This window comes from Sabethes cyaneus, chromosome 2, assembly GCF_943734655.1.
Source record: "Sabethes cyaneus chromosome 2, idSabCyanKW18_F2, whole genome shotgun sequence".
Classification (NCBI taxonomy): Eukaryota; Metazoa; Arthropoda; class Insecta; order Diptera; family Culicidae; genus Sabethes; species Sabethes cyaneus.
In genome coordinates, this window is record NC_071354.1 from 130,975,875 (window position 1) to 131,000,786 (window position 24,912).

The window sequence follows — 24,912 nt, forward strand, 5'->3', positions numbered from 1 at the left end:
ACGAACCCCGTTAGTTTGCATAAGGAATCGTTCAAACGAACCACTGCACCCGGTTTTTGAGGACTATTTTGAATTTTAGGATGATTTATATTGCGGCACGTCAAACTCATCACATTGACATCATAAGACTATTGAAAGTATAATAAAGACATTTTGAAGGCAAATGGCCACATTAGCATCGGTCCTGGAACATCCGGTACCCGGTTTTTGAGGACATTTTTGTATTTTGGGATAATTCATAAAGCGACATATCAAATCACATCGGCTTAATAAAATAAGACTGATGGAAGACAAACAGTGTCATTTAGAAGCCAAATGGCAACTTTACCATCGGTTCTGGAACATCCGGTGCCAGTTTCGGGGGACATTTTTGGATTTTTGGATTTTAAGATAATTCACCATGCGGTACCTCAAATCACATCGCGTAGATAAAATAACAACAATGGAAGTACAATGGGGCGTCAGTCGCATATAATCCGGTACCCGATATTTATAATGAATCGTAAAACGGGCTAACTCGGGGCAGATTAACTACCCTGCAATCCAAAAATGTCCCCAAAAACCGGGTACCGCATAGTCCGGAACCGATGGTGAAATGGTAAGTTTAGCTCCAAACTTCAATGATTGAAATTAAAGCGGAAAAGTTATCTTTCCTATTCCCTATGTTATATCGTTCCGACAGACATCTCTACGTCACCCAATCCAACGTGGATGCATAGCTTGAAGTTTTTTTTTTTGTTTAAACTTTCGTTCCAGAGAATATTAAACATTTGATTTTTTTCAAGAATGCAACAATTCAAAATTTATTAAGAAACTTATGTTATGGCTTTCCTCCATTACATTGTATATATTATTATTGTTTGTATTATATTTTATTGTTTTGTAACATGTTAGTAGGTCACTTTTATTACCGAACGCAACCGTTTTTGTATATAATAACATGCATATTTGATTTTCATCTCACTAAATTATGATTGTTTCTCTATATAAACAGTGGTGTTCTAAAATTTAATTATTTGCTTTTTCATGGTGTATTTGTGTGATAGTTTTGATGTAAGTATTTAGTTCTTCATAAAACCACTCAATATTGGTCATTTATTAGATTGTGTTTTTGCTGGTGAACATTGAAACATTTTTCCGTTTTTCTTAATATTAGATTGTAAAATAATTTTTACAAAGAAATCAATAAAGTGAAGTTAAAGATTGTATTTACCTTTGGCTTTTGCTGTAAATATATCAGAAATAAAACATTCTCATATATCAATATGGAACAGTTCAATAGGGCTACATGCTAAATTAATGTATCGAAAAGTAATAGATAGCATGGCAGTTTAACCGCTTACAGCTCCGAAACGTAAAAGTGGAATTGAGAGTGCGGTAGTCAACAGAATCATCTCTCTTACTAGTATTGAATGTGAGTTATATTTTCTTAAAAGTAAATATGAGCTTTTGCCGTAATCGTTAGCCGATTTTACCTATGTTTTGTTTTGTCGAAAAATTGATGGTCAGATCATCCATTCGTAAAGTGTTTTTATCAGCAAATTTGAGTGGTGCGTTACTTCATTCTTGAACTGGACATTGCGTGTACAGATGATTGCTGGTGATGAATACTAATTTTGATGAAATACCAAAACATTAAATATTCGAAAACCTTATCGCGGAGAGTAGAAAATACATTTGCTGGTAAATAGTTGGATGTACTTTAATTCCATTGGTATGTAAATAACTAGAAAAGGCACTTTTTTAAACCAAAGTTAAGTTATAGCAAGATGATGTGTGAATTAGATTCATCAACAAGAGTTTCACTTTTTTACTTCAAATAGTTACATAGCAATAGTTACTTCAACACTAATACGATTAAAAATTGTGCTTAGTTTTATAAGGGAAGAAGGTTTAGCTGTTACCAAAGTAATTACAATGGCTGCAAATGCTTAGAGAACTTGAAGGTTTTCACAATTTTTGAATTTAGAATCTTCTTTACCGAAAATCCACGTAATCATTTGGCGTGCTTTCATGGAAGCACGCATTACGCTGCGATTCTTGTACCAATGCGTTGGTGATGACTCTCGGCTTCCCTATAAGAAAATATTTAATATTTCGTTTATGTATAATGTATTAATGTTACTATTACTTGCACTGCGCAGAATGCTTTTTTAAGCCTTATTTGAGATAGAACTCCGGCCAATAATTCGTCGACGTTATGATTAATTGCAACTGAAACCTCAATAAATTTAATCCGGTGCGTGCAGGCCATACATTTACCATCTACAAAGTTAAAAAATGTTACAATCAAACTCCTCAATTTGGCGTATACCTCAATCAACCTTGAGATGAAACTGCACGTGAACGAGCCAAATCAATTTTATTAGCAACTAAAATTGTTGGTCGTGTGCGAGTAAGATCCATATCGTGTAGCATATTTAATATCTGTTCTGCCCGATTGAATGTGGCCTTGTCGACTACAGAGAACACTACTAAAAACGCATCTGCCTTTGCCATTTCATCCTGAAAATAAAGAGAAGTTAATTGGTAGCAGAACTTAGGTTCAGTAAAATATTATAGCTGTAAATTGAAGGAATATTGACGGTAATCCTGGCGCCCTAAAGCCAGATATTTAGTATTAGAGTTTATTTTGATAGAGTAGAAGGCGTAGAGCGTAGAGATTCTACCAGCCGTGTGTACATTATAGGGAATCTCTATCGCTTTACTTACACACTTAAAAAAAGTACCGAGCTCGGTAAATTACCGTAAATTGTACCGAACCCTGAGCAGCAGAACGTTCGGTAAATTTGTTTATGATGCCAAACAATCCTCCCCACTTAACCAATAAGCATTAGTATAAGCAGTAAATCAATCGTTTATTAGCATCCCTGGCGTTTTATACTGCAGGTTACTGTTTATCAGCCTTTTGGCTGCTTAGCTGTTGTAAATTAGTATTCACAATTTTATTTAATATCTTCTTGTCGGTAACTAGCTGCAAATGAGCATTCTCAGATCTCAGTACTATAAGAGGGAAAGCAGTAAAGTAGCCGCATTTGCCAAAATAGTTTGTAAGTAGTATTTAAGGCGACTTAAATGCTTATTGGCTTGCATTCAAATTGCATTGGAAATGCTTATTGGTTACCTGGGTAATGATGCGTAAACGGCGATTAGCACAATAGAATTTTACCGAACGTTCGGCTGCCAAGAGTTCGGTAAAATCTTTTAGGTGTGTAGAGATTGAAGAAAAATCTATGCAGAGTTCTGCTGCTCACTAGCTGGCAAAGAGTAAACGTGTTCAAATCTACCACCCCTGTCCTCCAACTCCCATCCCTACCTCCACGTCATGTCAGCTGGAATACGCTACCTTGGTTGTCTTACGCAATGGTTCCCGTCCACTCTAATATCTATGTTCAGGGCTACCTGGTTCGGCAGACGGAATTCGTCGTCTCTTTTATTCTCTGGTGTCAAACTCGCAGTTCCATATGAACACTAGAGAATAAAAGAGACGACGAATTCCGTCTGCCAAACCTGGTAGTAAACATAGCTTATATGGCAGCCCTATTAGCGGGATAGGGACCTTAAGCTTACAACCTACTGTACCCGAACACTTATCGAGTTACAGAAAATGAAAGAAGAACTGATCTAGTTTATTTTGTTGTTATTGTTGAGAGTAATTGTGAATGGAATTACCGTTACCCACATTATTATAACATTAGAAGCAGAGGTGGGAACCGCTAACCAAAATTTTAGCTTCGCTAACAGCTAATCCGCTAGTTCGAAACGTTGGCTTCGATAACCGCTAACCGCTAGATTAACCAAAGCTTTAGTGGCAGGTAACGCTAACCGCTAAACGCTAAATTTTTTAGCAGCGTAGATTTGGCAATACCTTGATCAGCGCTAATTTCGGCAAAAAAAAGGAAATTATCGTTGCAAGGCAAGTGCAAAGGTCTAAGACAAAGTACATAAGATAATTCCGTGAAAAAAATGTTTAAAAACCATTACCGCTACCATTCATGCACAAAAAATGCTTAAAGAACATTACTGCTACCAGCATATCAAAAAGCGTAAACCAAATATTTTAAAATATTTCCATGTGGCAAGACATAGTTTTCTCGTTTTTTATTGGAGTTTTTTCATCATTGTAAATTTTTTTGCGAAAGCCTTTGAAATAACTTTCTTTTGATTTACTTAACCCTCTAACGGGCAACATCGTAAAAACGATGCGATCGTGCAAATAATTACTTTATCATGAAAGTACACTCAAAAGAAGCTCGAGTGTTGATTTTCATGGGAAAATATTTATCTGGAGGTCCGCTAGGTATGAAATAGTCCAATTTCTCTTTTTAGTTTTTCATGCCTAACGCTGTACCCAAATATTTTTTCAGTTCAAATATATCACAAAATTGAAAAAAAGCATGTAAATTACTCATAGGAAAAATTTGAGATCGATCATTTTGTTCTAGATGTCCTTTTTCTTCAAACGTAAAAAAGGGAATATTCACACCATAATTTTTTTGGGAATTTTTCGTAATTCTTGTTTTTGAAAGATGATATCTTCTGAACGCATAGTCAGAATGTTGCGATATTAGTATCAACATGTCAGGAAATCTGTTCTGAACATATTTCTCATTTTGCCAATTCAAGACAAATTTCGTGGCTCTGGAGCTCTAAAAGCGATGACCGTCTACAGACGGTCTTACCCGTTAGAGGGTTAAAATAAGTTACACTGAAGTCGCTTTTTACGCGGTTTGTTTTTTACGTGACTATTTTTACGCGAATTACGGAATTTACGCGGTTTTTTTAAGCGAATTTCGGAATTTACGCGGTTTTTTACGCGAATTTCGGAATTTACGCGGTTTTTTACACGATTTTCGGAATTTACGCGGATGTGCTCAAAACGTCTATTTTTTCGCATAGTGTTGAAATCCACATTTTTTTACGCGAAATTTTGGTTTTTTTACACAAATTTTGGAATTTACGCGGTTTTTTATGCGAATTTCAGAATTTACGCGGTTTTTTACGCGAATTTCGGAATTTACGCGGTTTTGATTTACGCGGGACGTATCCTTCGCGTAAAAAGCGACTTGAGTGTATACTTACATTTTGTTGGGCTGTTGGGTAAAACCACAGAGAACAGACATCCAAGCGAAAAGTCCCCACTTGAATAAAACTAATGTCAAATTAGTTGGGAAACTATAGTGATGATGTCGCTAAAGGCGTATAAAATTCTACACTAAACTCACAACAGCTAGCTTCTGGCGTTAGCATAACGCTTATAGTCTATATATACTAGCGCCAGAAGAGCCAAAGGTTGTCAGTGTGCAAATCAAAAGAATCATTTAGTTGGGAACAGTGCTGTTAATATTCATCAGCATAATGTTCAAACTTCTGGAATATTAGTCTACCTTGCGTTGAAAATCTGCTTGCTTTGATCAAACGTACATAATAACTATATACAGCAAGCATGAATTTCATGCACGAGAATATAGAATATCAGCGCCCTGTGATATTGTAACAAACTGATATTCACGTTTGAGCAGTGAAAATCAATAAAAAAATTTATGTTGTTATTTAGCATCTATTGCGTTCAGCTGTTGGACATAAGATTTTTCTTTTCATTTATTGCATTTAAAATTGTTTTTTTCCTGAAGTGAATATCACCTTCTGGGTTTGAAAATCACTTTCTCCCGTTCTATTTTCACGATATATTGAACTTGTATACTATGATGAAAATCACTGTGCAGTTGTACATACGAAACTCTGCGCACAAAAAACTGAGGCACAAAAAACAATGTATGCTAAGAAAAAAGATTTTCTGTTTTGTTTGAAATTCGGCGATAATTAAAGGCCCTGGTTGGGAAACTATAGTGGTGGTGACGCTAGCATATTAGATGATTTTAATTTGAAATTTTATCCAAGAATACCCGGAAAATTTGTTCCTGAATGGATGTCTGTTCTCTGTGGTAAAACTGTTTGCCCGAAACCGACCGCTAAAAAAGAATATTTTACGTGTATGTAAGAACGATGCGTTTTGAGTCCCATGTTTATAGTTACTTTTTCATTGAAAAAAATATTTGCTTTACTACATGCTTGGGTTTCTGAGATATGTACTTTTAAAGTAATAGGGTAAACGTACTAGTAGTACTAGTAGTGGCGCATTTACTATATATAGTTTCCTTGTGTTTGACTGTAACGCTATATCCAAGCAAGCAGCTGAATAAAAAATTTCTAGACTCCAACACGCGTTGTGAAGGTAACAATGATTTCAGTCAGTGGGTTGGTGGGTGAAATAGGCCATTTGATGGGCTGCCACATAATGCGATACTGATATCAACAAATCCTGCGCTTGAATAAAAACATTTGATTTTAAAACAAATTTTCAAAGCAAACGTCAACCGTTTGAGATTGATGAAGCATTCTTAACGTGTGATTTGGCACGTGGTAATAAGGATAGCCTACTGCCAAAGCGCGAAAACGCATATCCCATTGAGTATTTTTATTCCTACATTTACTTCTTCTGGAGTTTCTTACGAGAATGGTAGCTAAAACCCTTTCCGAGTCAGGTGTGGGATGATATCTGAATCACACAGAAGTAATGTAACGTGTTTTCTTAAACAGTCTAATGTTTTATCAAGGCACATTCAAAATTTGATGATAAAAAACAGCCAGATTTAATCAAAATATGGTTTATGTGGAATTTGTTGTTCCATGATTTTGACGTGAAGTTGATTTACGAACACGACTTGAAATCACAGAGAACAGACATCCATCCAGGAACAAATTTTTCGGAAATTCTTGGATAAAATTTCAAATTAAAATCACCTAATATGCTAGTGACACCACCACTATAGTTTCCCAACTAAATGATTCATTTGATTTGCACACTGACAACCTTTGGCTCCTCTGGCGCTAGTAGATCTGAACTATATGCGTTATGCTAGCGCCAGAAGCTAGCTGTTGTGAGTTTAGTGTAGAATTTCATGCGCCTTTAGCGACACCATCACTATACTTTCCCAACTAATTTGACATAAGTTTTATCCAAGTGGGGACCTTTCGCTTGGATGTCTGTTCTCTGTGTTGAAATATCTCAATATAATGTAACATGAATATTAAACCACAGAGAACAGACATCCAAGCGAAAGGTCCCCACTTGGATAAAACTTATATCAAATTAGTTGGGAAACTATAGTGATGATGTCGCAAACGGCGCATAAAATTCTACACTAAACTCACAACAGCTGGCTTCTGGCGCTAGCATAACGCTTATAGTTCATATATACTAGCGCCAGAGGAGCCAAAGGTTGTCAGTGTGCAAATCAAAAGAATCATTTAGTTGGGAAACTATAGTGGTGGTGACGCTAGCATATTAGGTGATTTTAATTTGAAATTTTATCCAAGAATTCCCAATAAATTTGTTCCTGAATGGATGTCTGTTCTCTGTGGTTGTGGTCCAACGAGTGGCAGCGGATTAGCCAGCGAATGTGTGCCCGGTATAATGCAATCAATATTTTCTGTAATCATATGGTTCTCGGTTCTAAAATTGAGTACTTCCCTCGATCAGCACGGTCTTTACAATTGGTAGATTTTTGCCCTTTTATCTAAGCCCCGTTTGCTTCGTTTGTAGATTACACATGTTTTAATTAATGGAAGGTTGCCAATTTTAAAGCTGTTTCACTTATAAGCACAGAGAACAGATTAACAGGCTCGAAGGAAGTAATCGAATTTTTGTGTGTAAAATCTGTCGGTAGCGCCCTCCAGAAATAGTTTGCCAAACGCATCAAAAAACATCAATGTACCTTTATCAATATTTCTTTGTGCTGGAGTTACATAGCAGCGATGGCAGCGACATTAAGATTTAGTTTGCCACTTACTGCTCGAGGGGTGCTCTATTGAAGGATTACTCGTAGATTACATAGAAACCTTTTACACACTTTTTGTCAATTACCTGGTAGTCTGTTCTCTGTGTTATAAGTTTTACCTGCTATAGAATTGTAAACCATATTACATTTTGGTATCGCGGCTAGCCACGGCGGGTCAACCTAGTGTAGTAATAAAATTTTAAGTTTTCAGTGAAAATACAATGAAATCAGAATAAATATTCATGCATTAGCGCACGATATGATTGAAACGTCCGAAATCTTTTAAAAATTCTTGAAAACGGCACGATATAGTTGTTCCAAGTTTGTTTGTTATTGAGAAAACTTTATTGCATTGATACTTGGCCCAACACTCATGAGTTTCTGAAATAAGTGATCGACCTATAGAAAATTGAAAAGTTTCCCTTGATGTTGTGATGTTTCTGAGAATGTAGGAGGCCTCGAATTTTTTCAATATTGATTTATCCCTTTAAGCACTAGCTCATACAATTGTGTAGGTGAAAACTTTTGGTAAAACGACTACACGAAATCGCTCGCGTGACCCACAAAGTACAAAAGATGCAAACGTTAGCTCAAAAGTCATACTTCGTATTTCAATAGTTAGATACGCTCTAGGAGAAGAAATTGTTTCATAGTTACGATTTTCTGCGAAATTGCGAAAAACGTCGTCCTTAAAGGGTTATTTGAGTCCGCGTACAAAAGTTTGGGGTTTGGAATTTGGAATCCTTCGGCGTAACTCTGTGTGATAATATGATAGCCAAATAGTAGAATTAAAAGAACATTTTCATATCTCTCAACAATTTTCCTTCTACAAAAAAAGTTAGCGGTTTATTTAGCGGCACGTAAATTTAGTGGAAGCTAACGAAAACGCTAACGGTTATAAAATTTAGCGAAAACGCTAACCGCTAACCAAAATTTAGCTGAGCTAATTAGCTGTTGTGAATTGTGCCCACCTCTGATTGGAAGGAAAAAGCCCGCTGGAGTGGAAAAACTGAAAATAATCAATGTTCTTTCTCCTGCAGGCACCTAACCTTCATCTTTGCGTACCAACAGTTAACAAAACCAAATAATACAATTAACATTAATGATGCTTTAAACTAAAAAATCCACTTGATAAAAAATTAAAAATAACCTAAAAAATACTAGGGGAGATAGCTGCAGCACTGACGAACTGACATGACACATAGAAAAAAAATTCCTTTAAAAACATCGTCCTACACATTTTGCTTGCACACTAGCACCCACTCATAGAACAGAAGTGGAAGTCCGAACGATTCGGCGATCAAAACTGGTAACAGAGTCCTTTTTGTTTTTCTTTTTCTTTGGGAAGGTTTTCGCCGAGGGGCAAGACACTGTCGAAAATATATTACTTTTCCCTTAATACAGTTACCTAAAGAAACAGACTGAAAGAAGAGTAGAATCAATATATATAGAATGCCAGTGTCGCTGCAGTGCTCGTGGTAAACATCACACATTTGAAAATTATGTATTTACATTGTATGCGCATATGTGTGAGTGATCGATTCGAAACGGGAATCTGATTGTCAAACTAAAAAGGTAACCCAATAAAAAATCGTTCTGCTTTTCCGTGAATCACGTAGGATAAACCACCCGATTTGATCGTTTTGGGGTATTTCATCGGCAGGAAAATTTTCTATTGGGCCATTTGACAATGTAGTTCCCGTATCCAAGACACGAACCACCAACATGTTTGCCACCAAAATATCCATGAAACACCAGCGACACTGGCATTCTATATATATATTGATTACTGAAAGAAGTGACAGGTAACTCATTTTCGGTTCGTCGAAACCAAGTGCGCATGAATCTCGATGAAACCTTCTGAATTTTTTGCTTGAAAACTTGCGGAGTATCAGTCGATGAACGCGGCAGAAAATGATGACTGCAAGCAAACCGCAACAAATATCATCGTATCATCACGAAATCGATCCGTGCTGCCTAACGAAAACACCAGGCAATCAAGTTTGTAGCGTACAGTTCATAAAATCGCCGAAATGATGAGCTCGAAAAAAACATCGTTAGAACTTTTTCGAGCAACATTGAACAGAGTCACGCACAACAATCATCGTTGAGCAAATCAGGTTTAATGATGACAGGAGGCCGCGAGTGACTGAGTTCCGTCGTCTTTTCTTTTTTTTTTTTTTTCCTGTATGGACTCATCACTGCGACCATTATGGTTAGATCTATTGTGATATCGCCCGGGTGTTTGTTGTATAACCCGCACTGCATTTATTTTGGCTATAGTCGCTATTGAGTGAGCGATATGCTTATTGAATTTTTTTATGCGTGCTTGTGTGTAATTGGGTACCCTTCTATCAATACTTTACTCTACTTTACCCACCTCGTTCCACATGACAGCGCACAGTCCCCAATTATAGTCATCCCTGGCGTAGCAAACCAGTGCATTTTTACTATAAGGGTCTCATTTTTGCACTGTCAATAGGCCATATCGGGATAATATAGAACTCAGCATGAAGGAAGGGCGATGAGGGGCCTGAGAATAAACCCATGCTAAAGTCACTTTGACATCGAATGGCCTGATTCTACTAAGATTCGAACCCATGACCATTCGCTTGTCAAAGCAGACTCGGTAACCTTGCGGCTACAGAGCCCCTCTTTTCTTTAGTCAGTTTCTTTATATTTACCGTTCCCACGCATAAATATAACCTAAAGCCCTATAAAGGTATACATTTATAGTGCTTTAATAAGACCTAATATATTAATATATGATTATATTATGAACTGTCCTACCCCTCGGTTTTCGCATAGAAGCGAATAACAGCAATATAAGCAGAACGCTCGCTGCCAATCGCATAACAGCTTTCACATGCCTTCGTATGCGTTCGTGTATTTTCGTGGAAAAAATTTACTCACTACTGCCAGGTTCGCAAGTATCTGTAAAAAGTAGCATGTACGTGTTTGGATTTCTATACTTCCACTTCTGTTCTGGTGACCCCACTGTTATGCATGTTGCGGAGTAGTTTGCATTCGCTGGGTTTTATCACAGAGAACAGACATCCATCCAGGAACAAATTTTTCGGAAATTCTTGGATAAAATTTCAAATTAAAATCACTTAATATGCTAGTGACACCACCACTATAGTTTCCCAACTAAATGATTCATTTGATTTGCACACTGACAACCTTTGGCTCCTCTGGCGCTAGTATATCTGAATTATATGCGTTATGCTAGCGCCAGAAGCTAGCTGTTGTGAGTTTAGTGTAGAATTTCATGCGCCTTTAGCGACACCATCACTATAGTTTCCCAACTAATTTGACATAAGTTTTATCCAAGTGGGGACCTTTCGCTTGGATGTCTGTTCTCTGTGGTTTTATGCTGTAGGGTTTTTACATTTGTATGGTTTTATATTGAAAGCTCGAAGCAGCACTCGTGCGCCGTGGTGTGGCCATTGCAAAACATGCTTTTTTGACGTAGAACTACGTCTTACGGCAAGAGTGTCATTCCGAAAAATCTTTCTCGAAAAGTGGTGTTCGGATAGGTAAATCGGGACAAAGAATCCTTACAGCGATCACTTTTGTCTGAGTAGCTCAAAGCTAAAATAAATTTATATTATTTTACTTCCCAAGGAACAAAACGGCAGCACCTAAACAAGCAGGTGTGGAATAAGAGTTGTGTGGTAGCATTCGGTGCTGATTAGGCGAATTTGCTGAATTGTCTGTTGTTTAAACGTCATATCCTAATTTTTTCTAGCTTCTAATCAACATCTATACGTTGTTATATAAGTGCGGAATAAGAGTCGAATAAAGGTTATGCAAACGTATCAGCAGTACGGCTAAGAGCAGGTGTGGAATACTGGTCGCTTAAAGGCTACCATGAAAATGCATGTCGAATGGACGTTGTGCAAACGTGTCAGTCAAGAGCAATTGTGGAGTAAAAGTGGAATAAGTGTGGAATGAGTATTGCGCAAACGTATCAGCAGCATTACGGAGATCAAGTGTGGAATAATAGTGGAATAAGCGTGGAATGAGCGTTGCGCAAACGTATCAGTAGCATTGCTGAGAGCAAGTGCAGAATAAACGTGGAATAATAGTGGAATAAATGTTGTACAAACGAATTTGCAGCATTGCTGAGAGCAAGTGTGGAATAACAGTGGAATAAATGGTCCGCAGCATTGCTGCGAGAAGGTGTGGAATGAAAGTGGAATAAGTGTGGAATGAGCGTTGCGCAAGTGTATCAGCAGCATTGCTGAGAGCGAGTGTGGAATAAGAGTGGAATTAAAGTTGCCCAAACGCATCAGCTGCATTGCTAAGAAGTATTGTGGAATATGTGTCGAATAATTGTCGTACAAACGTATCAGTAGCACCACCAAGAGCAGGTGTGGAATAAAAGGCGCTTGATGGCAGCCAATAACACTTGAATGACACTTTATACACTTTATAATTTATACTTTAAATTTATATTAGGTACACTTTATTTCTATTTTGTTTTGTTGATACATTAAGAATAGAAAAATCTTTGCTGGTCGTGGCAATCCTTTTATTTAATGTTGTCTGTACGGGTGTGTATCTTTTCCCTCGGCGTGTCGTTATCCCTCTCGTCGTACCGATGACAATAAATTTAACAAACTTATCCAAAAACAACCAGCTCTACTTGACGCTTTGCGAGTTACTCACAATGGATTTGCTCAGCGAGATGAATTTCGTCGGGTTGAAGCCGCCAGAATTGTTATGGTCGGGTGGCATAGTGGCGATACCATCACTGCTGGTAGCGCCGTAATCGTGTATCTAGCTTCCGCTTCCGGTGCGCGAAAACACCACTGCTTCTCGTGCCATCCGCTGCTCTTTTTTGTTTTTGGATGAAAAAAAAACTAAATCTGAGCCGATAACAAATAGATGTGCACAGACAGCGAGCGACTTAAAGCAGCAATAAGCTCAGGACAATCTGTGTAAACTAATGACGGGGTGACAAAAGTACTCCTCACCTGCCGTACTAGCACGAATCACTCCTGCTGTTAACTAATAACTACTGCTGCTAACTAATCACATCACTAAATGAAAAATCACTAGACGAACATTCTGGATTTCTAGTTTCCAGTGAATTCCATTCAGTAGCACCGCTCACCGTCGTCAATACTCAAGTAAAAAAGTCCTCTGCGTTGTGACTGTGTTATGTTGCTGGTAATGCTGGTGGTAGAAATGGTAGCTGGTGGTGGGCTGGGGGTGGTAGCTGGCGAAATGCTTTATTTTAGTAGAAATAGTTTATTAAGTGTTTAATATGTGCGGAATAAATACTTCTAAAGTAAGCTTGTACAGCAGATGCCAAACATGGTTTAAGAAACTACTCTCCAGCGCTTAAATGCATTTTAACCAATTTTTGTTCCACGCTTGACAAACTTAAGCCGGTAAATCTACATCGGCTAAAAACTCGGCGCCTGTCATATGTCAGATTATCTCAGATGTGTACGTTGACGGCTTCCGACCGACAGGATGTAAGTTCGAATCCGGGTGAATGAAAAAAGTATATGACAGGCTTGATGAATTTTGAGTCAACCAATGATTTCCTACTAGAGTCTCTTATTAAGTTAGAATATATGAATACAAAAATGGCCATGAAAATAACGAAACCCACAAAATAAAATAAAAATACTTCCTGCATATTTTATTTTCTTTTTGCTTGTCTAAATGTTGAACTGCTGTGGAATAAACGTAGCTTCAGTGTCATCAGCAGAAGTTTAATAAACATATCTACACGTACTGAATAAACGTTTTACTATACGTTGCATAACAGTCATACAAACGCATCTTCCACGCCCATATTCAGCACAGTGCTGTTTAAATTCTCCAAAACCAACTGTATAAGCATTGAACAGAGGTGTTTAGACTTACTTGAAAAGCAGCTATACAGCATGTGCTGAATAAAAGCTGTCGGTTAAACGTTTAATAAGCAAAAATTGTTCCTTGGGTTTTACTTAACCTAAATTAACATGGTGCAACTTACATCAGTCTTTTCCTCTCTCAATAAACTATCCGAATCTATAACGGGTAAGTTTCAATCTATAATCTACGGGTAAGTTTCAAGGTAAGTATTTTTATACATATATTTTTCCTTTCAGGTTTTTCACGTAAGTCAATTTTACCTTTATTACAGTCAGGTTAGCTTCACTTTTATGTAACGGTTCAATAAATCGCACGTAGGGGCACCGCTGCTCAGATATCGCAGTTACACCACAGAGAACAGACTACCAGGTAATCGACAAAAAGTGTGTAAAAGGTTTTTATGTAATCTACGAGTAATCCTTCAATAGAGCACCCCTCGAGCAGTAAGTGGCAAACTAAATCTTGACGTCGCTGCCATCGCTGCTATGTAACTCCAGCACAAAGTAATATTGATAAAGGTACATGGATATTTTTGATGCGTTTGGCAAACTATTTCTGGAGGGCGCCACCGACAGATTTTACACACAAAAATTCGATTACTTCTTCGAGCCTGTTAATCTGTTCTCTGTGGTTACACCTCAGCTTGATGCTTATTACAGTTCAATTTGCGCCTCTCAATGACTCTTTCCAATTTAACCGCACTTTAATTAATCTCACACGTTTTCCTTTACACTTCTTAAAATTCTTTATTTTTCAAATCTTCACTTTTACTCGCTTTCCAGCTATAATTATGTTTTTGTTTATATTTCGTTGACACTTGATCGATCGGTTCCGCTGTTGGCTTGACGATTACTCGCTCACCTCGAGTGCTGCAGTGTCGCCAGAACATCCCCCACCCCGTGGATCCTCGGGGATCCCAGTATCCGCGTAGGGTCCACTAGTCACTTCCATGACCGCCAGCTTCACAACGGGCCGCACAAGTCGACCAGTCGTCGTTTGTACGACTGCTTGCCGCACTCGTCCATCTGCTCCTGTAATCACTTCCTCAACGCTACCGCGGACCCACGACCGGCGACCACCTTCAGCTACGTAGATCAAATCTCCGACTTTCACCTGCTTTGCTTCTTCAAACCATTTTGGTCTTCTATTCACGGTTGGAAAGTACTCCTTCAACCATCGGTCCCAGGCCACGTGAGACAGAAACTGCGACCGCTTGTAACTGCTTCTCAGCGCTTCGGTTAAATTAACCGGCTCGCTCAGCTCAGTGTGGGTCCTGGCAGATTCTCCGAACAGAATGTGGTTTGGCGTGAGCGCTTAACATTCAGTGGGGTCCTGCGACATATAGGTGAGTGGTCTCGCATTAATAATATCTTCGGTTTCCGCAAGCACTGTCAGCAGGATCTCATCGTTGAGTTTACGACCGTCGTCCAACGCTCTAATCGTCTCTTTCACGCTTCGTACCATCCGTTCCCAAATACCTCCCATGTGAGGTGCAGAGGGAGGGTTAAACGACCATTTTGTCCGCGCGTCCGTGATTGTCTCACAGCACGCATCGTTAATCGTCTTCATCTGCTTGTGCAATTGACTATTGGCACCCACGAAATTGGTTCCGTTGTCCGAGAAAATCTCAACCGGAGAACCCCATTTGCAAACGAATCTTCGAATAGCCATGATACATGAGTCGGTGGTCAAGCTATACGCTAGCTCAAGATGAACAGTCCTTGCTACTAGACAGGTAAAAACGACGATATATCGCTTCTCCCGACGCCGACCCACTGATATTTCCAGCGGACCGAGATAGTCCACTCCTACGTAGCTGAAAGGTTTCACGTACGGCGTTAATCGTTGCTTAGGAAGTGGTGCCATGCGCGGAGTCTGTGGTTCACATTTGGTTATCTTGCATCTCTGGCAGTTTCTTGTAACTCTGTTTACTATTGCACGCAGACAGTGGATATAATAACGTTGACGCAACTCATTTACTACCGTTTCCTTGTTCGCGTGGCCGAATTGGTTAGGATAGTGCTCAACGAGGCGTTGTACTATGAGATGATCCTTTGGTAGAATAATGGGAAATCGAGTATCAAAGGATGCGTACTCGGCATTCGTTGTCCTACCTTCCATTCTAATGACACCGTACTCATCTGTAAATAGTGTTAACTTGTACAGTGGGCTCGATCTTTCAACACTCAGAAGCTCTCCTGTCGGTTTGTCTCGATTGTTCAACAGCAAACGCATCTCGTCGGGATAGTACTCGCTTTGAACAACGCGCCACAAACACATTTCCGCCCGCGAGTATTCCTGTTGGCGCAGTGGAATAACTTTTGCCGGAATCGGCCTAGCAAGATGTTTCTCCTGGGCAGGTGTCGCCTTGATCGTCTCTATTGGAAGACCTTGTTTCCGGAGTCTGCAGTTCGAGATAAAACGGTAAACGAATGCGACTGTTCGCACTAGCACCTACCATTTAGAGATTCGGCCGGCATCCACTAGTCCCTCGGGCACTGCGATATGATGTAGGAGAAGATAAGTCCTAAGCTCTTCGTCGGTTTCCGCCAGTTACCGCTGCTGAGGCCATTTTTCTTCCGAAAGCTGCAAGAATGATGGCCCATTCAACCATCTGCCGGTCGAATTCGGTTCTGTATCTTTTCCCCATTTGGTCAAACAGTCTGCTACATTCTCCTTTGACGGTACCCACCGCCAGGTCTCCGGTTCCGTCAGCGTCAGTATCTCTCCAATTCGATGAGCGACGTATTGCTTGTATCTTCTGTGCTCAGAATGAATCCAGGCGAGCACCGTACTGGAATCTGTCCACAAAATTTTTTGAAGTAGGACTACTTCTTTGATTTCTATATTGGGGTGCACTTTAGAAAAACGAAAAGGGAACATGTAACGAAAAGTGGTTATGGTTTGCACGCCTATAACTCAGTCATCCGTCAACAGATTCTAGAGATATTGGTATCAATCGATTGGAAATTTTTCAAAAAATCCATAACAATACAATAGATTCCATGTTTCCCAAACAGACGTTTAATAATTGAGAAAATATTAGACTATATTCATTATTTCATTATTTTCATGTTTTTGCCTTCCCACGCCAATGCTTCCCTAGCACAGATGACAGAAATATATACGAGATGAGCTATGGGTTTTGATTGTATTTAATTTACGCTCTATAGAATCCGCTCGAAAATTGTTGAGCTTCAGTGGGTGTTGCTTGCTCGGAATAAGGCATCGAAGACATTCAAATTCACCAAGCAAGACGCCAACAATCCGAAGAAGCCACCGACTCGCCCGCCAGCGAACGATATGGTTTTTGCTGCTATCAATACCCAGTATAATCAATGGATCCTCGCTGCAAGCCGTTAGAAGTAAATGGCCGTTAGCCACAATTGTGACGTTCCAAGGTTGGGCACATTTGTGAAAAAGGTTTTGAAATTAGCTGTCGAAAAGCTGGTCCAAACAAAAAGAACAGGCGCTTCCGATTTGTTCGAGGTTGATAAAACGGACGAAAACAATATCTTTGCTAACTGCTGCAAAGGCGGCTCCGATTAAAGCTGTACTAGTAAATATGCGATGGTGCCCCCGAACAAAAATCTACTAAGCCAATGAAAACCGTAGCAAAGGCACCGAAAGCCCCAGTCAAAGGAAATCGTTCCAGCGGAGAAGGTGCCCGAAAAAAACTGTTGCCTAGATGTAAATTTCCTTGATTTGCATTACTAATATCTGGTAGAAAACAATCAGTTCTTTTAAGAACTACTGAATAAAAAGTATACGAAGCAGTTAAATTGATTTTTCTCACATTTTAAAGTGATGTTGGCAGTTTAGTATGAGCGTTCGAAGTATGAGCCCGTCAGAAATTACATGTTTAAACTGTATTAAGACAAACACAACTGTAAGTGCACGTCTGCCATGCTCGTTGCCGTGCCATCCCTGTGTTCAAACAATGTACGGAGTACGGTTTCATTGTACCGCCTTTCTTTCGTGTCTATGATTCTCTGCCCTACGTTGATCCGCCTTTGTTACAACTTGCTGCCATTTGCTCTGGTATATAATCAGAAGTACCGTGAATTCGGGTGAAATTGATCACTTTTTCGAGTATTTTTTAAATATCTTTGAATAGAAAAATATTTAGGAAGATGATTCAATTTTAAAATAAGTACTGTAGTGCTGGCTACACGACAGTATCATCTATATCTTATATAAATAGTTTTATTTTAGATAAAACTTAATGTAATCGTGAAATTGAAAATTTACAAATAACGGGTGAAATTGATCACGTAGAAATCAAGACGATATTGCTATTAAACCATACGCTCTGACAGCAATAACCTAACGTGCAGTATAAAATCTGGCGTAATCGAGATATTGCCTGTATGTAGGCAACAATGTCGCGTACAGCAACTAGCACAAAAATCAAACAGTCAGCTCTTCATTAGCATGGTTGATGCATCTGCTAAATAAATATGAACGATAGAAAAGAGATTAAGCCAATTTTAGCATCGTAATCGTTTGTTTTTGTTTAAACATTGCTGTATATATGTGTAAATGTACGATTTTCGTATACAATCTTCACCAATCTAGTGAAACAAATAATTTAATTCTCCTCATATACGGGAGCTTGACTGTCTCTTTGAATGTGTAGTTGCATTTCGCTATGTAAGCACAAACCGATCTCTTGCACTCTCATGCAACTGCCATATGGAGCGTTTGTAAAATTTGTGCGAAGTATTGTCTGTCTTTTGCACCTTTTTATAAATCTCCATTCTGCTTTACAGAAAGAATAAACTTTCGCAGGTGGCAGCTCCATTTCGCACCCATAGCGATCTAGAAATCTATGTTGCCTCAGTTCATGATGTTATCAATCGTTTTATTTCGTAAAAGGTCAAATCAAACAATTTCTGTCGCATAATTTTATTCATGGAAATTATCAAAGCACAGCCATATAATTAGAGAATCGAATTAGTTCTATCAAAATTTCCTTCTGCAACGAAATTTGTGTTAACAGCAAGGAGTTTTATCGGGCATGTTGAAAATTCGATCAAAATAGTAAATTTTAAAAAATCAAGCCATTTACAAGATCAATCTTGCTGAAAGCCAAGTGACTTTGACCTGTAACTCAATCTTTATATGGATGGGTGCATATTCAGCTTTATGAATCAGTATAAACGTAGAATAAAGAGTTTTTTACTCGTTAGTCCAAGCTGATCAATTTCACCCGACTGATCAATTTCGCCCGAATCGACGGTAAGTCGGCGAACGGCATCATTTTTGCATTGGCATTGGTATGGTGCAGAAGCAGAACAGACAGCAGAGAGTTGCGATTATATCTCCCTCACTGGACTCGGCAAACTGGTAAAACGCAGCGCAGCGGCAGCAGCAGTAGCGGATCATTGTTTGGTGTAGAGTGCGCTGAACGTGTTGGTACCGGAGCATCGATCTATTATCAGCTATATTAGAATATTTGGTTGCGGGAGCGGAAGAGCTTGAATCAATGGAAAATGCTCTGTCCGGCAACCATTGTCTCCATTGCCCTGGGAGGTGTTGTTTCAAACATTCAAGCCATTCTGCTGGGCGGATTTTCAACCACATAACTTCGTTCAACACGTTCTTTTTAGGACGAACGAATTTGTTTATGAAGAGATGAAAATTTTCTGCATACTAAATTTCTTTACTTAAATTTCCAAATGTCGCTGATTCTTTAAATCATGAAGAATTTCTTCTGATTTGATCTATAAAACGATAAATATGTGGTGACTCACCATGCGGTCTTCTAACTCATGACGTTGCTTTAATCTTATTTTTGCCTTCCCACGCCAATGCTTCCCTAACACGGATGACAGAAATATATAGGAGAAGAGCTGTGGATTAAATTCCCTTTGAATCAAAGTTTGATTGTATTTAATTTACGCTCTATAGAATCCGCTCGAAAATCGTTGAGCTTCAGCTGTTGCTACTTCCCCGGAATAAGGCAACGAAGACATCCAAATTCACTAAGCGAGACGCCAATAAACCGAAGAGTCAACGGATCCTCGTTGCAAGCCGTCTAGAAGTATACCGCCGCCAGCTACAATTGTGACGTTTCAAAGTTGGACACATTCGTGAAAAAGGCTTTGAAGTTAGTTTTCAACAAGAGAAAGCTGGTCCAAACAAAGAACTGGCGCTTCCGGTTCGTTCGCCTACCAAACTTGCTAGCGAGAAGCAAGATTACTAAGTCAATAAAGACCATAGCAAAGGCTTCGAAAACTGCAAAGCCAAAAGAAGTTCTAACGGAGAATGCGGTCCGAAAAAAGCTGCTGCCAAGCAGTAAATTTCTTCGATTTGTATTATTAACAGCTGGTAGAAAACAATCAGTTCTTTTAAGAACTACTGAATAAGTATATGAAGCAGTTGAATTGATTTTGCGAACGGCATCATTTTCGCGTTGTTTGGGTTACAAATAATAATGAGAGTTACGACTTTATCTCCCTGTCCGGATCCGGACGCGGCAAAGGTGGTAAAACTCGGCAGCAGCCGATTATTGTTTGGTGTGGAGTGGAAATTACGCCGGATTCGAAACATCGATCTATTATTGTCAATTACAAGGAAAATTGTCCAATCAATAAGTGCGCAATCGCTCATAAAAGTACTATTTTAGCTTAAATCGTTTCGGTCTCTTCGGCGCACTTATTGCTTGGAAGATAACGAAAAAGTGCGCCGAAGATCGAAACGATTTAATGCAAAATAGCACTTTATGAGCGATATCGCACTTTGGATGGTACAATTTTACTTGCAATTGACAATAAGCTGCTATAATAGAATATTAAATATGCTAGAAAACCCAAAGTTTGGTCGTGGAAGCAAAGGGTTTAAATTGGTGCCCATCTGAAGGACGAAAGTTGACAATGGACACTACGAGTCGGAAATTTGAGAATTAGAGATTAATGAACGGACCTTTTCAGGTCCACCATATAAATTAGCTGAAGAGTTGAAATTATGAATTTCTCACATGTAAGAACACAATTCTTTAATGTGCAACTTGAGCATCTATATATGAAATTCATACAAAAATCACCGGCTTTAGCATTGGGAGACGAATTGCGCTACATTCGTAGTCCTACTTCAAGCCTGCGCCCGTGCCACTAGGCATGGACCCTTATACTTTTTTGTTGATCTTCAGTGTATGACTTTCGCACACGCTCTTCATTAACCGGGAGCCTAGGACCGCTCCTTGGAGTTCCAACCGCGGGATGGATTGATGTTTCAGTGGCGCCACTTTGCTTTTTGCCATAATAAGCGCACAACGGACCCTTCCGTTTTCTACTATTCTGAAGTAGGCTGCACACCCGAACGCATTTTCGCTGGCATCTGTGAAAACGTGTAGTTCTAACATCAGGTATCAGGTATCAGCATTTGTGGCTCGAGCAGCACGTTCTTCACAATTGTATGGAAGATTTGTGCCTTGCCCATCTTGCCCGTGTCATCATTTACCTGATGAGGACGGGAAAGGAAAACAGAGGGAATAGGAAGGGGTGGATACGGGAAATTGACAACACAAACACATATATACCAAGTAATTACTGTACCCCCAAGGGGGTGCTGTAATCCTTGGTAGTTAACTTATCAATAATACACCCCCTAGGAGGTGTACACATTATAAATATACGGCGCTTGCATATACGCTTGCGGCGGAAAACATCAAAAATGTCACGCAATTTCAGTTTCCTGGAATCCGATTCATTTAAGATGTACAAGATACATGGCATAAACAATGCCCTTAAATCGTCATTTACAGTTATAAAAAAGGAATTGGAAAATGATCGAGTTAAAACGTGGTCATTTTCAAATCCGTTCTTACAGCTGTTGACGAAATTTTCCGGAAACTGCAATTTAAGCGGAATACGGAACAAACCATGCCATCCAAGATCTGAATCTATGACACTTAAAAGTTGGCACAAACGAGTTTGGGGGTACGGTAAATAGAGTCACATAGAGGTCACTCAAAAGTGCATCTATTTAAGATGCTGTAGAAGGCAAACGTTGAAAAGCGCGTTACCTGTTTAACTTGAAGTGCTACGAGGTTACAATCGCAGCAAAAGCCTGTATTAGTATAAAATTATTATATTTATAATATCTTATACTAACTCTATGATTGACCGTATTTACACTGTACTCGTATTTTCATACTTGTGTAAGTGTAAAAAGAGTTCATCATGAAAAAGAAAAACCTGCAGATCGATTTTTCTCTGGAAGAATAATCTCGATATATCTGTCAATGAATATCCACAGAACTCCCAGGTAACCAATAAGCATTAAAATAAGCAGTAAATCAGTCGTTTATTAGCATCCCTGGCGTTTTATACTGCAGGTTGTTGTTTATCAGCTTTTTGACTGCATAACTATTGTTAATTGGCATCCACAATTCTAATTAAATTCTTCTTGTTGGTAATTAGCTGCAAATAAGCATTGTCAGCACTATAAGAGGGCTAGCAGTAAAATAGCCGCATATTTTGCCAAAATAGCATTTAAGTAGCATTTAAGGCAACTTAAATACTTATTGACTTGCTTTTAAATTGCATTGGAAATGCTTATTGGTTACCTGGGCTGTTTAGTGCTATCACAAGACACATAATCATGCTTCGCCATATCAGTAACATTAAAAATATTACATATCCGCATGAGAACGCAGTATCACAGTGCGTCGATATTGATGTTAAAATGTATATGCATAATATTCGCGCCAGCAAAGAATATTTACGAAAGCGCAAAAAAAGCACTGTTACATCTTATCACCGCATGACACGCACTGCTAAACTGCAAAATGGATGTTGTGCCAATACCAATACCGCACAACAGAAATTGCATGATCGCACAGCTACCGTTCTGTTTCCCGCAAAATTCAAATACTCGAAAGAAACACCCACCAACAGCATCCAACCATGTGCCATTACTAAGTCACCGAGTAAAGGGTATTCCCTTGGACACGATAATGTGTACTGTAAATGATCAAACTGCCGATGAACCTTCCTCTCAAGTCTTCAAACTTCTCGTTGTGAAACAGAACCGTAAGTGCGTTGCCAGTCAAAAGAAACAAAACGTTTTTGTTTCAATTTTCGTGCGCTGTCGCTCTGCATGGGACCGATAATCCCAATCAATCAGCGCGACAGGCAGCAAACGTATTTCAAGTGAGAATTTGTGACCCGATGTCGGACCGACGCAAGCAAAAACACTTGTGTCTCGACGTCCGTTCGACAATTTCCACTGGGTTACGCATTACTCGATAGGAAAAAATATGTATATGTAATATAAATGAATATAATTTATATTTATACTTATCGTTTCCTTGGAGAGTAGCCCTATCTAAGGGATTGTTGTATATCCAATAAATACACTCAACTCGGTGAGAGTTTACAGAGGGTGTAAACCAAAAGAGGCGACAAGGAACTCGAGTACTCTAAAACCAGAACGGAGGCTTTGCATTATTTATAATGCAAACTCACCGTTTAACTTCGAAAAACCAAGCTCCATGTCACCTCTATAGCCTTACAGCTCCTGCAGCATCCACCGACAGGTTTTTGTTGACCAGCTACACGAATGAATATACTGAGGCAACTATCACAGACTTGCATAAGAGCACTGGAGGAACGTTAAAACAGTCGGAATACTGCTATTTTTCGCACCAGCACTATCATCTCGTCACGTACAGCTTAGTGCGTGTGTTTTCTGCACTTAACAAAACAGAGGACACACCGCCACCGCATACACAAATGTTAATATGCCAATCAACTTCTAGTCGTCAGTTGGACAGAAAACACTTGCAGATTAGCGTGGTATATACCACGAAATTATAGCTGCTCCGGAAACTTTCCAAATGAACGCAGCAGGGCGAAAAGAGATTATTTTCATAGCGACAGAACACTATCACAGCCATCACAGCATACCGGTACATGTGTTGAAGCAACACAATAACCGGCAGCTATGAGTTAACACATTCACATGTAACAAAACGCTTTGAAAACGACCACTTCCCGACGATTTCGGTAAACTAAAATTGAATTTTTAGTAAAACACATCGCGGTAAAACACTGCACTTTACACTTTTAGGACATCAAATGTCCTTAGCAACAAGTGTACTAGACGGAAATCATTTTATTTCCGCAATGTTCGCCGAAAAACCGAAAAAAAAATCTTTTTTAGTTAGTCGCTAGTAGTTAGAAACGTTAGTTAGTTAGTAGTTAGTCGCGCGACGTCCACTACCTAGTGTTAGTGCTTTTAGTTCTAACATGCGGTATGATTCCAGAGCTGCATTTCCGAAGTAGCACCTGGGTACTTTCAGTTGGTACACCATGGGGAGTAAACTTGTCCACCGTTTCCAACATTCAAACACACCGTCGGATATTTCCTCATCCCATGCCATTCCAGTACGCCACATATCCTGGATCAGCATTCGTCCATGTATGAGAAATGGTGTTAGTAGCCCTAACGGGTCGAAAAGGCTCATGATACAACGCAAAGCCGTTCGTTTAGACGGTCGACGATTGTCGATGATGTATGAAGCCAGGTCTTTTTGCCAGTTGCTAGAAAACATGAAACAATCCTCGCGCGGATCCCACAGCATTCCAAGTACGCGTTCTCGTTCCTCTCCTTGATTACTAGCAAGAAGACGCAGTGGTTGGCTGGAAGTTTCTCCGAGACTCCTCAGAACATCGACACTATTGCTGATCCAGTTACGCATGTTGAATCCAGCCTGTGCGTGAACAAATTTCACTTGCTTCGCTAGCAGGGTTGCTTCTTCAGGTGTGTCTACGCTGTCGAAATAGTCATCCATATAGGTCTTGCGTCTAATTGCCGCTGATGCTTCGGGGAACTTCTCTGCGAATTCATCAGCGTTACGTTGCATCACGTGTTGCGCTGAACATGGCGAACATGCTGCACCAAAGGTTGCAACTGTCATTAAGTAGGTATCAGGTGGTAAGTTGAGGTCGAAGCGAAACAGGAACCGTTGAGATTGTACATCATCAGGCATAATTTTGATCTGATGGAACATTTGTTCGATATCACCACCGAATCCCACACGTCGCTCTCGGAACATACATAGCACATTTGGTAAACGTGTAAGTAAGTCTGGCCCCTTAAGCAATTGAGAATTGAGCGATACACCATTTACTTGTGCCGCTGCATCCCACACAAGCCGCTTTTTCTCCGGTTTTCTTGGATGGGA

The 24,912-nt window shown here is 39.3% G+C and overlaps 1 protein-coding gene across 1 annotated transcript in view; it reads right to left on the bottom strand.

The window, feature by feature from the left end:
- Positions 1–1,837: 1,837 nt before the first annotated feature.
- The window catches only part of LOC128736897 (GTP-binding protein RAD), a 90,059-nt gene continuing 66,984 nt past the window's right edge, over positions 1,838–24,912 (bottom strand). The window contains exons 7-9 of the mRNA XM_053831398.1: positions 2,325–2,505; positions 2,132–2,265; positions 1,838–2,075 (exon numbers count right to left, since the gene is read on the bottom strand). Coding sequence (XP_053687373.1) covers positions 1,932–2,075; positions 2,132–2,265; positions 2,325–2,505 — 459 coding nt within the window. The 3' untranslated portion in view covers positions 1,838–1,931. The remainder of the gene's footprint in view (positions 2,076–2,131; positions 2,266–2,324; positions 2,506–24,912) is intronic.